Source organism: Magnolia sinica, chromosome 18 (genome assembly GCF_029962835.1).
Source record: "Magnolia sinica isolate HGM2019 chromosome 18, MsV1, whole genome shotgun sequence".
Lineage (NCBI taxonomy): Eukaryota > Viridiplantae > Streptophyta > Magnoliopsida > Magnoliales > Magnoliaceae > Magnolia > Magnolia sinica.
The window spans coordinates 16,981,807-16,995,423 of NC_080590.1; the positions used below are offsets into that span (position 1 = coordinate 16,981,807).

A 13,617-nucleotide genomic window follows, 5' to 3' on the forward strand; every position below is an offset into this window, starting at 1 on the left:
TCGCAGATTCTAGGAGTTTGAGTTGTAGTTTAATTTTGATTTCTTTCCCATTGCTTGGTACCCCTATTTAAAGGGTTGTGAACTCATTTTTATTGATCAATTAATCAATTTTGAATTTCTTAGAATTTATGCTTTCTTTCCTCGTGGATTCGAGAAGTCTCTGTGAGGAGTCCAGAGAAGCTCCGTGGATTCGGAGTAGTTATCTTCATCACGTTTATCCCTGTGTCACGATCCGACCCGTTCCGAACCGAATCGACGTTCTGGATCGGTGCGAATTGAGTTCGTCTATCCAAATCCGATTGTATTTCAGGTCAGGTTCGGATAGTGGTCTATCCGGACCGATCCGATCCAAAAACCCGAACCGAAAGGATTCAGACCGATCCGACCCGACCCGATCCGAAGCGGGTAGTCAGGTAGTATAAATACTTTTTTTTAAAAACCCTGAAACATTTACCCTCTTTTCTTACCCCACTGAACGAACGCCACCGCTTGCCCGAATCCCAATCTTCTTCCTCTCTTATTCTTCTTGAAAGTTCAATCCGAAGATCCCAATTCTCGATCTTCTTCCTCTCCTATCCGATTTCCATCTTTTTTGTATGGAGAACGGTGCTTGTATAGATTGATTGAGAGAAAAACATTTCTCGTGATAGTGGGTTTTCCACTTTTAAAGGTGGGTTTTTGGTGGGAAGTGGTTTGGAGTGAGGGAGAAAAGACTTAGAGGATTTGGTGATGTGGATTCTGTTTGTATTTTTCTTTTTTTATCATTTTTATTTGGGGAAATTGAGATGGGTCTTGTTGTGAGGTAGAGAAGGGTGCTTGTAACTATAGATAAGCATGTATTCTGTTCAAGAGAACTGCATTAAAAGCAGTGGCTTGAAAACTGGTGGAGCTCTTCTTAAGGAGATGAAGATCTCAGGGGAGTTACAGTCTTAGTCAGGTTAGTATTTACTTATTTATTTACTTATTTATTGTTTTAAATTCAAATAGAGTTTGCGAAGTTTGTCTTTCAAAAAAAAAAAAAAAAGAAGAAGAAGAAGAAGAAGAAAGAAAAGACGTTTCTGATTGCATTTGTTGATCTAGTAGAAGCGTTTTCCTTTGGACAATGTAGATAAAATACAAACATCATGGTGGGGGGCACGTAGCTTTGACAACAGCTAATTGGCTGGTGTTGGCGTCCTCAGCCAAACCACGTCCCGGAACCTGGCATATCTGTTGAATATAGGCCATTGGTAACTATCCACCTTTATTGTATGTCCGCGGCCCAGTTAATGAGTGGATCTAACTGATTTGTGTCATGGAATCTTGTGCGAAGCGCGGTTGCATTTTCAATTGAGTTTGGATAAGTAGGAGCCATGCATCGTTGATCTAGCTTGTTGGTGTGATGGACCCAACCAGGGATGAAGATTTTTTTTAAAAAAGGATCCTGATTTAAAAATCCTGACCAATCAATAGATGGCGTGTAAATTAAGAATAAAATATAGCAACAACCCACATTTTCCTTTAAAATTTCATGCATTTAATGGTTGTGACCCTTCGATCTAAAACAATTTCGGTATATAACCTATCTGTGACTATACCCATTGGATCAACGGCCTGGATCAGCATATATGTGGCCTTCTTGCCCATACTCGGGGCTGGAGGATATTATCGATGATACTCCGGTCGAGGTTCGTATGATCCATCGACGTAACAATGGATTAGATGGAATGGCGGATTCGGTACTTCTCAAGGCACGGTATTTTTCGTGCCTCCATGTCATTCTGAACACGTGGCAAACATGAATGAGATCCCAACTGTCAATTTCATGATTTCAATAGTTTTTGGTTCATGGTCTAAAAATAATAATGATTGGATGATTCTAGAACTTTACTTGGTTGAATACAAATGAACAAGAAAAGGCAAAAATCAGCAAAGACACTCATTTAATCATATAAGGACCGTTTATCATACGGTTACAGTGTTTCAATAAAATTAAAATTTACCAATATAGAAGAATAAATGGTAAAACATTTTGAATGGTTCGGATCATCATAAACATGTGGCACGTGTGTGATATAATGTGCCTTCAGATGCAGGTAAGCGGCTGCCATGGATGATAGAGCTGGGCATATCAGACCCGATCCGGTGGATCCGACCCGATTAGACCCGATCTGAAATGTTCCGAACCGAACCGATGGCCTGGATCGGTGCGGATCGGGTATGGACATTCAGATTCGACAGTTTTCGGATCGAGATCGGGTTGTGGTCAATCCGGATCGATCCGATCCGAATGGATTCGGACCGACCCTATCTGACCCAATCCGGGGTGGTTCTCATCAGTAATTTTACTTTTTCTAGTAGTATGGTCCACTTAGAGCTTTGGATATGCATCGATTTTGGGTTCAACCATTGAAATGACCTGGAAAAACGAATGGACGGCGTGGATAAACCACTTGCATTCACGATGGACCCCAACAGAGTTTACTTCGTATAATAAGAAGAGGTTCGCTGGAGTAACATACACAACTATATAGCTGCTATCGGATAGGATAGTTGTAGGTTATAGTTGGAGGTGCGTGTCGTGCGAAGAGGAGCACTGACGCTCCCTCGAGCTCGAGATGTACGAACAGTTTAAAGGAGATCAAAGTTATATGGGCCCCATAGTGATGTATTTATTATATCTACACCATTCATCTATTTTTAGAGATCATTTTAGAACATTATCCAAAAAATTAATTATATCCAAAGATCATGTGGACCACACCACAAATAGCAGCAGAGATAATGATTTTCACCGCAAAACAATTCGTAGAGCCCACCATAATGTTTATTTTCTGTCCAATCTGTTCATAAGGTCAGAAAGACCTGAATTAAGAGGCAAAACAAATTTCAAATTGATCCAAAACTTCTGTGAGGCTGTGACCCCAAAAAGGCTTTCAATGGTAGACGTTCAATCCCCACTGCTTTTTTCAGTGTGGTCCACCTGATAGTTAGATCTACCTTATTTTTCGTCTCAAGCCTTAAAACGAGCTCGCCAAATGGATAGACGGTTTGGATATAACACATGTCCCATGATTAGACCCACAAAAACTTGCTAACATAAATGCAGCAGCAATGCAGGTTTCATGCACGGCACGCTGCACGCTGTGTACAGCACGCAATGCAGCTACCTCCCTGTACTGCCTCGAGCTCCGAGTTGTACGAACAGCTCAAATGGGAACAGAGTGGTCGGTGGTCTGTGGGCCCCAAAATTATGTAATGTGTTTCATCCATGTCGTCCATCTATTTTTTCAGGTCATTTTATGGTGTGAGACAAAAATTGAGGTTTATCCAAATCTCAAGTGGAACACGTTACAGGAAACAATGTTGAATGAGCGTTAACTATTAAAAAACTTTCGGGTGCCATAAAAGTTTTGGATCAATCTATTCTTTATTTTTTCCATTCATCTGGACGTTTATGACCTAATCAATAGATTGGATTTCAAATAAACAGTACATTGGGCCTCGGGAGGATTTTAATTGTGGATATCCAATCACTATTGTTTTCCTATGGTGTGGTTCACCTGATATTTATATCCCTCTCATATTTTGGGTCAAGTGATAAAATGATCTTTAAAAATGGATGAATGGAATGGATTAAAAACACACATCATGGTGGGTCCCACAGAGCACCGACCACAGCCATCGGGTGGGTGGTGGGGGAGTAGTCAATCCGTTTCCGCTCATTTCAAATGAGATTAACATCACATGGGCCCCACAATGAAGTATTTATTATATCCATACCGTTTATCCATTTTTTGTGATCATTTCAGAGCGTTTGGGAAAAAAAAAAAACGAATCATATCTAAAGCTTAAATGGACCACACTGAATATAGCAGTGAGGATAATGATTTTCACCATTAAAAAAGTCGATCCTAATCGTATCCAATCCAATCCGACTTGGTTCCCTTGACCGAGTCAAACTCAGTTCGGGTCAGGCTAACCGTATATCGGATCGGTTTGAGTCCTGTGTCCCGGACTCGGTCCCGGATCGGATCAATTTCGAATCAGCCTAGATACATTTCGAACCGAATCAAGTTGGACCGAATCCAATTTGACTCGATCCAATGCCCAGCTCTAGCCATGGATTTGACGGGGTGTTGAATGTTGATGGGCTAATAAAATTACAGCCTGTCGTCTGTGTACGAATAGTTTTAACTGATAAAATAGAAATATAGATACTTTGACAGAGTATAAATATCCGTAATCGTGCAAGATGGCACTGTGCACTGTACACATAGCATTCATACGCATTAGCGTTAAACCTCCAAAAACATGGGCCCTAACATAGATTTATCTGCATTGTTCAGAAATGGGTGAGCCCGGGAGCACAACCGATCCGAACCTGGTCAAATCTGATCCGACTTGGTTTTCCTGACCAAGTTGGACTCGAATCGGTTCAAGCCAGAATGTGTTGGGATCGGATCGAGTCAAATGACCCGGACTCAGTCACGGATCGGACTGAGTTTGGGTCAGACCATGCAAAACTCAAACCGAGTTGGGTTAGCCTCAATCTGATTCGACTCGGTACGATGCCCGGCTCTACTGACGTGAATACACTCCTATATAGCTGGTGTGTGGCACACCAGCCAATCTGCTTCCAGCTCAGACGGCATGTGCGTAACGTTAGTGGGATTCGATGGGAAATCCCACTTGTGCCCGCATCTCACAGGCAAGAGAAATATCGAGTCGGCGTCCAACTGACGCGGATTCGCTGTAAAAGCCTTTACGAGAAAGTTGCTTACAGTGGGACACTACATGGATGATGCTGGTGAGAAATCCAATCGCCCATCCATTTTTTTCGGATATTTATGAAATGACACAAAACGTCACCTGGATCCAAAATTCAAGGCGGCCATACAAGAGGGAAAACGGAGAAAGAGTTGTCCACTGTTAAAACCTTCATGTGCTCCAAATTGATGTTTATATGCCATCCAAACCGTTTATAAGATCATTACCATTGGGATTAAGTGAAAACACAAAAATTTAACCTGATATGAAACTTTTGTGGCCGTACAAATGTTTCAATGGTGGCCACTAAATCCCCACTATTTCCTCTCGCATGACTGCTTCAGTTTTGGATCCACCTAATTTTTGATTTTATGTCCTACAATGGTCTGGAAAAACCATGGACGGATTGGATTTCTAAAAGCATGACAGTGGACCCACCTAGAATCCACAGTTACTCCCCGGAAGGCTTTGGCAGGAAATCCGCGTCCGCGTCCACCGCCAATTGCCTGTGTCTGTGTGCACCGCCAACGAAAAGATTTTATAAGTGGAAGCTTGTGGGCCCACCGTGATGTGCAGGTGACATCCGCATGGTCCATCAGATCACCGTTCCACGCTAGGACATGAAGTAAAAGATGGGCCACATAAATAGGATGGAAAATAACCCTGTGAACGGTTTGGATGGCATATAAGCATGATGGTGGACCCAAACCTGAGAAGCTTTTTAATGGTTGGTGTTTCTATGCCTACAATTTCCTATAGCTGGCACACTAGAGTTATGTATCTTTCTCATTTTTGGAATCAAGGTGGTGAAATTGATGGACGGTGTGGATGTCACACGGGCATCTCTGTGGGCTTCACGTAGCTTCCACCCACAGGATTGGTCAGTGCCACAGGGAATTGGCAGTTTGGCACACGGAATCGTGCTTGTCGGAAACGGATTGGCTACTCCCCCTACCACCGGCCATTGGCTGGTGGTCGGTGCTCTGTGGGCCCCACTATAATGTATGTGTTTCATCCATGCCGTCTATCTACTTTTATAAATCATTTTATGTTATTAAGGAAAAAACGAGATATATATCATTCTCAAGTGGACCACATTACAAGAAACAGTGTTGAATGAACCTTGACCATTAAAAACGTTCTGGGGGCCATAAAAGTTTTGGATCGAGCTGATATTTATTATTTCCCTTCATCTGTGTCTTTATGACCTAATCAACGGATTGGATGTCAAATAAACAGTACAGTGGGCCTTAGGAGGATTTTAATGGTGGATATCCAATCATTATTGTTTTCCTGTGGTGTGGTCCACCTAAGATTTATATCCTTATCATATTTTTTGTTTATCCCTAAAATGAACTGTAAAATGGATGAACGGAATGGATGAGACACATACATCATGGTGGGGCCCACCGAGCACCGACCATCAGCCACGGGGCTAGTGTCGGGGGGAGTAGCCAATCCGTCCCCCGTGCTTGTGACATTTGCCGAAAGGCAGATAAGATCAGCGGGAATTATTAGATACGCCGAATGTAGAAATGGTTCACGTGGCATGTATTTACTTAAACTAAACCGTTTAAGTTGTGAAAATGCTGTTTATAAATTAAGTTTTGAAAATAAGATTGGCTCAATCATCTTAACCTCTGATTCAACGGACACTTATTGTTCAAAATGAAACCAATGTATATTTTTCAGTTTTAACCGTCCAATAAATCTCCGTCAATCCACTAGTCAAGTTACCAGATACTAATATTATTATAAATATACTACATCTAGGATGATGGCCATAATTTGTGAGGTTACCTTGAATTTATCTTATGCCACGCATGCAGTTTCTCGGTAAATTCTAATTGTCTGAGTATCATCCACACACTCTACCAGAGTATGAAAATAATTCTCTAAGATTATTTAAATTTAAAAATAAAAATATTTTCTTTTTTTAGCTTGCATGCCCGAGTAAGACAAAAGGAAAAAAATTCATACTCGGGTGGTGATGGTTGATACACAGGCACTGAGAACTTATACACGTTGAATAAAACTGACAATTTTTAGCCGTCTAAATCATGGGCTACAGTTTTGATTGGTCATAAACCCAAATTTACACCTCTTTAATGTCATAGCTAGTCGATTGATGGAAATTTAATGGACGGTTAAAAGGAAAATGTGCCAGCATTCCAAGCCAACAAATAAATGTTATATCACCCAGAGAGCTTACAATGGTTTAACCAGATTTATTTTTTTTTCTAAGATGGATCTGCAGCACGTCTACAGTTTGGGTGGTTCAATTTGTTATATATACTCAACGTGTATAGAGTATGAGCGCCTGAGTATCAACCATAACGCTCTGCCAGAGCCGGCCCACAATATCCAATAACCGCCTCTGTTATAGATAAACCCGTCTCCCTCGCTATTTATGCTAGCATTCCCCTCCAAATCTAACACACACACACAACCATAGCGAGAGAGAGAGAGAGAGAGAGAGAGAGAGAGAGATGGGGAAAGGAGGAGACGGAGAATCAGAAAACATGGCAGCTTGGCTCGTCGCTCTCAACACTCTCAAAATCCAACCTTTCAAACTTCCCCCTCTCGGTTCTCTCTCTCTCTCTCTCTCTCTCTCTCTCTCTCTCTCTAGCAACTATAATCGTTCTGATGCCTCAGGATCTTAGCATCCTGATGCGCCAATTACATCTTGGAGTCATCATCCGGTGATCAAGACCGTTCACCTGTTGTCGGTGGCCCAAATATCTTTCTAATCGAGATCCTATTCATCCGATCTTCGCCCTTACTCGGAACTATTTATGTGTGAGAGACCATTCAATGGAAGGATTAGGATCTTCTGATGTGAGAGGTTTTTCTGAGGCACCCCATGTAGGATTTAGAGACACCATAAAAATGCATGCTTTAGAAGTTCAATTTTTATTTATTTATTTATTATTATTGTTTTTTTTTTTTTTTGGATTAGCTTGTTAGTACACACCCCACTGTCGGCACACACTCCACTGTTAGCCACCCCCACTAGGGAAGAGATACCAAGACCTCAGTGCTGAAACGAGATATCTTCACTCAGTCTACCACTAGATTGGGCCCATGGGATCAACGGTCTGGATCACTGAAACACATGCCTGTTGCATCAGAACTCAATTATGCTCATCTATTCAATCTCTTCAATTTCTTCTCATTTGGTCATTTTCTTTTACTAGTATGTATTGATTTTCATCTTGTATGCTAGGCCCCCATGATGTCAGGGTTCGTATGAAAGCAGTCGGTATCTGCGGAAGTGATGTTCACTACCTCAAGGTAGAAAATCTTGAATCTCTCTATTTGAAACATGGGGCATGTAGTTTTACTAGTACTGAATTTTCTGTGTTGCTGATTGTTTGGGATTCTCTGTTTCAGACAATGAGTTGTGCAGATTTTGTAGTGAAGGAGCCCATGGTGATTGGCCATGAATGTGCTGGGATTATAGCAGAAGTAGGGAGTGAGGTGAAGTCTCTGGTTGTGGGTGACCGTGTCGCTTTGGAGCCTGGCATCAGCTGCTGGCGCTGCAATCACTGCAAAGGCGGCCGCTACAATCTTTGCCCAGATATGAAGTTCTTCGCCACTCCTCCTGTTCACGGCTCCCTTGCGAATGAGGTTATTGTTATCCTGAATTTTTATGCTGATTTGAACTTTAGAGTGGACATGTTGATCTGGTGATCGGTGATGTTTCTGTTATGTATCTTTTCATTAATCGATGATTGCTTTTTTACGTGTATGCTGAAACACATTGATGCTGTGGACCACACCAACTCACACCTCTACCATTCATGTCGTGTGCATATACTCGATCAGGACCATCCAAATTGTGGACCCCACTGTGGATGGGATGTATCCCAAAATTCGCATTGATCCCATAATCCTGACCATCATAATACACAGCATGATGCTTCCCTCAATATCGAGCAAATGAGAGGTCCAGAAACAAGAATTTTCCCAAGAAAGAATCCATGCCGAGCTGAGTGTGAGACTTGGAACAAATCTGCAATTTGAAGCTTGGATGAAATAAAGGGCTGTCTTTTAATCAAAGCAGAACTTGTGAGTGGATTTTTTTGTAACTGATTGGATCGGCATTGGATTTGACCACAGACAATGCCTTTTAACTGTCCATTTTATGGCCATTGAATGAATGATTAGGATTGTCTAATCAATGTGATTTTAGGCTATGGCTCCATCCACAATGGGACCTGCAACTTGGATGGCTTTGTTTGACCTACATCCGTGCCACTTTCGTGGTGAACACATGTGTGAGTGTAGCCCACTAGACTTTGGATATCTCATATTTCCCTCTTAGCATTCATAGGGATCGATAGATCCAACGAAAGAAACATATAAATACATTTAAGTTAATCTGTGTACATAATATGCGATGATGTTCTTTTAAGTTAAATACAACATGTAAATGCATTTAAGTTGTATCGATAATCATTAGTATAATTTGCATCTATAGAGTGGTGCAGATTGTGCTGTCTGTAGAGATTGTGTACAACTGTAGAAGCTATCTAGTTAATCTGTAGATGCTATATGAACAGTCACATATATGAATAGTACTCACTTCTCTGCATATCAGTAGATTCCTCTGATGCTCTTTACATGTTATCAGAGCATGTCAACCCAGGCCGTTGATTGTTGAGTTCATTGTCCCTGAAACTTGCTTCAAGCACTACGACAATCAGATCTGCCTCCTCTCTGTCAGATTGTATCTTGCTCGCATGCCTGCTGTGTGCTACCTGGCCGTACCAGGCACCAATCACTGTGCCATCCCCCCATAACCATTTGACGCTGGGCCATTCAACAACAACTCCAGCACCACCATCCACCACTGCTTACATTTCTGTAGAGATTAACTGTAGATGATATCTAGTTTATCTCTAGATGCTATATATACAGTCACATAGATGAATAAGACTCACCTCTTCTCTGCATATCGGTAGATTCCTCTGATACTGTTTACATAAGTTAAATACAATAGTATATAGAGTGAGTATGATTGGCATGTCATGTATTTTGTAACAGTAGAACACAATGTTTATCATTTTTTAAAACCATTTTAGTTACGTGCATTCCCTTTTTCTTTTTTCTCTTTTTGACAGGTAGTGCATCCTTCTGATCTGTGTTTCAAGCTGCCTGATAACGTGAGCTTAGAGGAAGGGGCAATGTGTGAACCCCTTAGTGTTGGGGTCCATGCTTGTCGTCGTGCTGACGTGGGTCCAGAAACAAATGTGCTGATCATGGGAGCTGGTCCAATTGGCCTTGTTTCTATGCTTGCGGCCCGTGCTTTTGGAGCTCCCAAAATAGTTATAGTGGATGTGGATGATCATCGTCTATCTGTTGCTAAGGAACTTGGTGCAGATCAGTCTGTTAAAGTTTCTACAAATATTCAGGTTTTTTACTTATTGCTTTACCTTTTGTGTTAAAAATAGTTTGTAGTTCTGTTTTATTTCTAACTTTATGGGCCTATTAAGCCGACCCCAATTAGTTGGGATAAGGTTTGATGATGATGATGATGATGATGATGATGATGATGTGCCTATTTGATTGTACCCCATCATAAGAATGGAGATGAATGTGGCCTGGCCCATGCACATTTTCTGGAAGTGGCCATTTGTGAAATTCCACAAAATGTAGATGATGGGATGCACTAAAGACGCCTGTCTGCAAAATGGATCACGAAATGAGAATGGAAGGGTAATGAGTCTTACATTGCACAGATGCTTCTGTTTGCATTTGGCAGACATTCCAAACAGGCCTAAGCTTTTCTTAGTAAATTGCTTTTGTATTCCTCTTTCATCATCTGGTTCTGTGATTAAGTTAGTTGGGGTCTCTAAGAAATCATGCGTCAATCTGAATATTACTTTGCTTATTTACTTTTAGTTACTACTAAAGCCTGCTTATTGGTTTAGCAGCGTGAGTTTTGTGGTGTTTATGGCAGCAGTTGTGGGTCTATGTTGCTGGATCTTACTGTCCTTCATATTTCTAGATTTCTTCTTTTTAGTAAATTTCATATCGTGATCTAAGGCTGCAATGGGATGCAAAGATATTGTGAAGATTCGATTTAGGGTGTGTTTGCATGCAGCAAACATCATGAACTTTCATGATATTATGCATGGAATTTGACTGATTAATCATGAATTGTGATGAGATTCCAGATATTTGGTGCAACTGAACGCATCCTTAATCAAAGAGGGATTTGAAAAGAAAAATATAGTGGTCCATAATATTACAGTGAAGAAGTGCCCCCCTAATTGCAACTGAACGCATCCTTAATCAAAGAGGGATTTGAAAAGAAAAATATAGTGGTCCATAATATTACAGTGAAGAAGTGCCCCCCAATTGCATTTATGTCCCCTCTCAAGTCCAATATGGAAGTAAGAAAAATGGCTATTTGGATCCCAGGCCTTCATGATGAATCACAAGGAAATTTCAATTTGGTTGTCTTTATTTGTTATACTAAAAATTGCAAGGCACTTTGATAGTGCATCCAAATGCACCCTAAATTCAAAGTGCATTACCATCCTTGAAAATTCTTAATATTATTACGCCCTCAAAGCCTTTTTCACCATTGGCTCCTCTACAGGACATAGATCAGGAAGTGGTTCAAATACAGAAGGCTATGGGAGCTGAAGTTGATGTGACCTTTGATTGTGCTGGCTTTAACAAAACCATGTCAACAGCTCTGAAGGCTACTCATGCAGGTGGTAAGGTTTGCCTTGTGGGGATGGGTCACAGCGAGATGACTGTTCCTCTCACTCCAGCTGCTGCAAGGTATCTCATCTCCCATGACTTGCTTTCTTCCCATGATGTTCCTTGCCTTTGTACCAATATCATAGTTTCTGTTTACCACATTGAGGAAATGTAAGATCTGCCCAACAAACTATACATGCCTGGCCCACCTCTTGGTGTTCCAAATAATTCACATGGTGAGTTCATTGTCAATGTGAAACCTCCTAAAAATCTTCCCCATCAGACAATCATGGCTATCCACTTGGGCCACCACTAAATGTCAGCCATTTCTGGCCGCTGTTTATTTACGTTTGAGTGGCTTGGCTTATCTGATATGGGATGTTTAAGGGCATTGCCCAGCCTATGATTTGGGCACGCCAGATCAATTGCTAAGACTGAAAGTTGGGGGCCAACCTCTACCATTGCTGGGTCAAACAAACAAAAGTTAAAATAGAGTTTCCTCAATCAAACATCATATAATAACTCGTATTGAATATGTTGATTTTTGTATGCCTTGGTCTGTTTGTGGCAGAGAAGTGGATGTCATAGGCATTTTCCGCTATAAGAACACTTGGCCCATTTGTCTCGAGTTTATAAGATCTGGGAAGATCGACGTGAAACCTTTAATAACCCACCGGTTTGGGTTCTCTCAGAAGGAGGTTGAAGAGGGCTTTGAAACCAGCGCCCGTGGAGGTAATGCCATCAAGGTGATGTTTAATCTATAGGTGAAAGGACATGTTTATTTTGGACTTTTCATGGAAACTTGATTTCATGTTTATTACAAAAGGGTAAGGAATCTGAGTACCTGATATCTGTAGAGAAATAGCTTTTTCCTGTTTATTATTGTTAATATGGTTTGCTTGGGTTGGATAATGCTTTCTGATCAATGGTGGCTTGTTTGCGGTTGTAAGTTGTGGTACCATAAAGATTGAAAGTGCACTGCACGTGCCCACATTGCACACATGTTTGAGATCTAGACAGTTCACTATGTGATACTTAACATGGGTAGCCACTGAGTGCTTCGACCAGCTTCATTTTGGAGTCGGCACATGTTCTCATGTGGCTGTCAATGGGGACCCGGACTCATAGGTACCCGATGGATCCAACCTGATTTTAGGCAGTCACGGTCCAATTTTTTTCACACTAAGAAATTGGAACAGGTCGGGTCTCACCCTCTGTACCTAGTAAACTTGGGTCTAGCCATGTCTAGTTGAGTCAGGTTAGTTTTTAGTAGTAATACTGTATTATATCAAACACATCGCTTGTTCTGGCAACGGAACACACTTGTAAGAGAGCCCGTTTACACACCAACCATGCATCCAAGTGGCACGTGTGCGAGATGCAACCCATTCATCCAATGGGCCCAACCATGTAAATTATCTTATTTGACCCAAGCCGACATAAAGACAGCCCTAGCACAGTGAACCATATGTGTGGAGTGAGTCCCTACAACCAGCGCTAATAGTTTAGTGAGATCCCATGCAGCTTGCATTTTTTGCAGTTGAAATTGAATCATCACTCCATTTTCAGGCCATTGATCGGGTGATCAGAATTTCTCACTTGAGCCATGGTCATGCATTGCAATGCCCATTAGATCAGCTGTATATATCACCATAGTGTGGCCTCACTTCAATGAATTGAAAGCCTTGGGACGTTTACACGTCCAGGGGTTGATGATCATATAGGAATTAAGTGATCCTTTGATTGAGGTTATGTATGTGTTGCCTCCTTGCGTTCCGAGTTCCTGCTAGAACTTCCCATGGACGAGGTAGATTCAAAATTCAAGTGGGTCATACTACCGGCAGTGGGGATAAGGCCACCACCACTTAAAATCTTCCTTGGACCTATTGTGATGTTTATATGCCATTCAATCCGTTCATAAGGTGAGTCCCACCATGATGAAGGGAAGACAAATGTCGGTCTGAACCAAAAGTTCCATGGCTCCACAAAGGAATGTAAGCGTCTCCATCTCAATTGTTTCATGTAGTGTGGCCCACTTGACTTTTCAAATTGTCTTATTTTTGGACTCACATCTTAAGTAGAAGTGGGTGGACCTAATGAATGTTACATGGGCGTCCGACAGGCCCAAGAGCTTTTTATTGCACGTACTCT

At 41.4% G+C, this 13,617-nt stretch overlaps 1 protein-coding gene across 1 annotated transcript; it reads left to right on the top strand.

Annotated features, from left to right (window-relative positions):
* Positions 1-7,172: 7,172 nt before the first annotated feature.
* On the top strand, positions 7,173-12,378 carry LOC131233267 (sorbitol dehydrogenase). The gene is made up of 6 exons (XM_058229914.1): positions 7,173-7,335; positions 7,976-8,043; positions 8,143-8,379; positions 9,876-10,166; positions 11,360-11,547; positions 12,038-12,378. The coding sequence occupies exons 1-6, from the start codon at positions 7,239-7,241 to the stop codon at positions 12,228-12,230; spliced, it is 1,074 nt and encodes a 357-aa protein (XP_058085897.1). The 5' UTR covers positions 7,173-7,238; the 3' UTR covers positions 12,231-12,378.
* Positions 12,379-13,617: the final 1,239 nt, after the last annotated feature.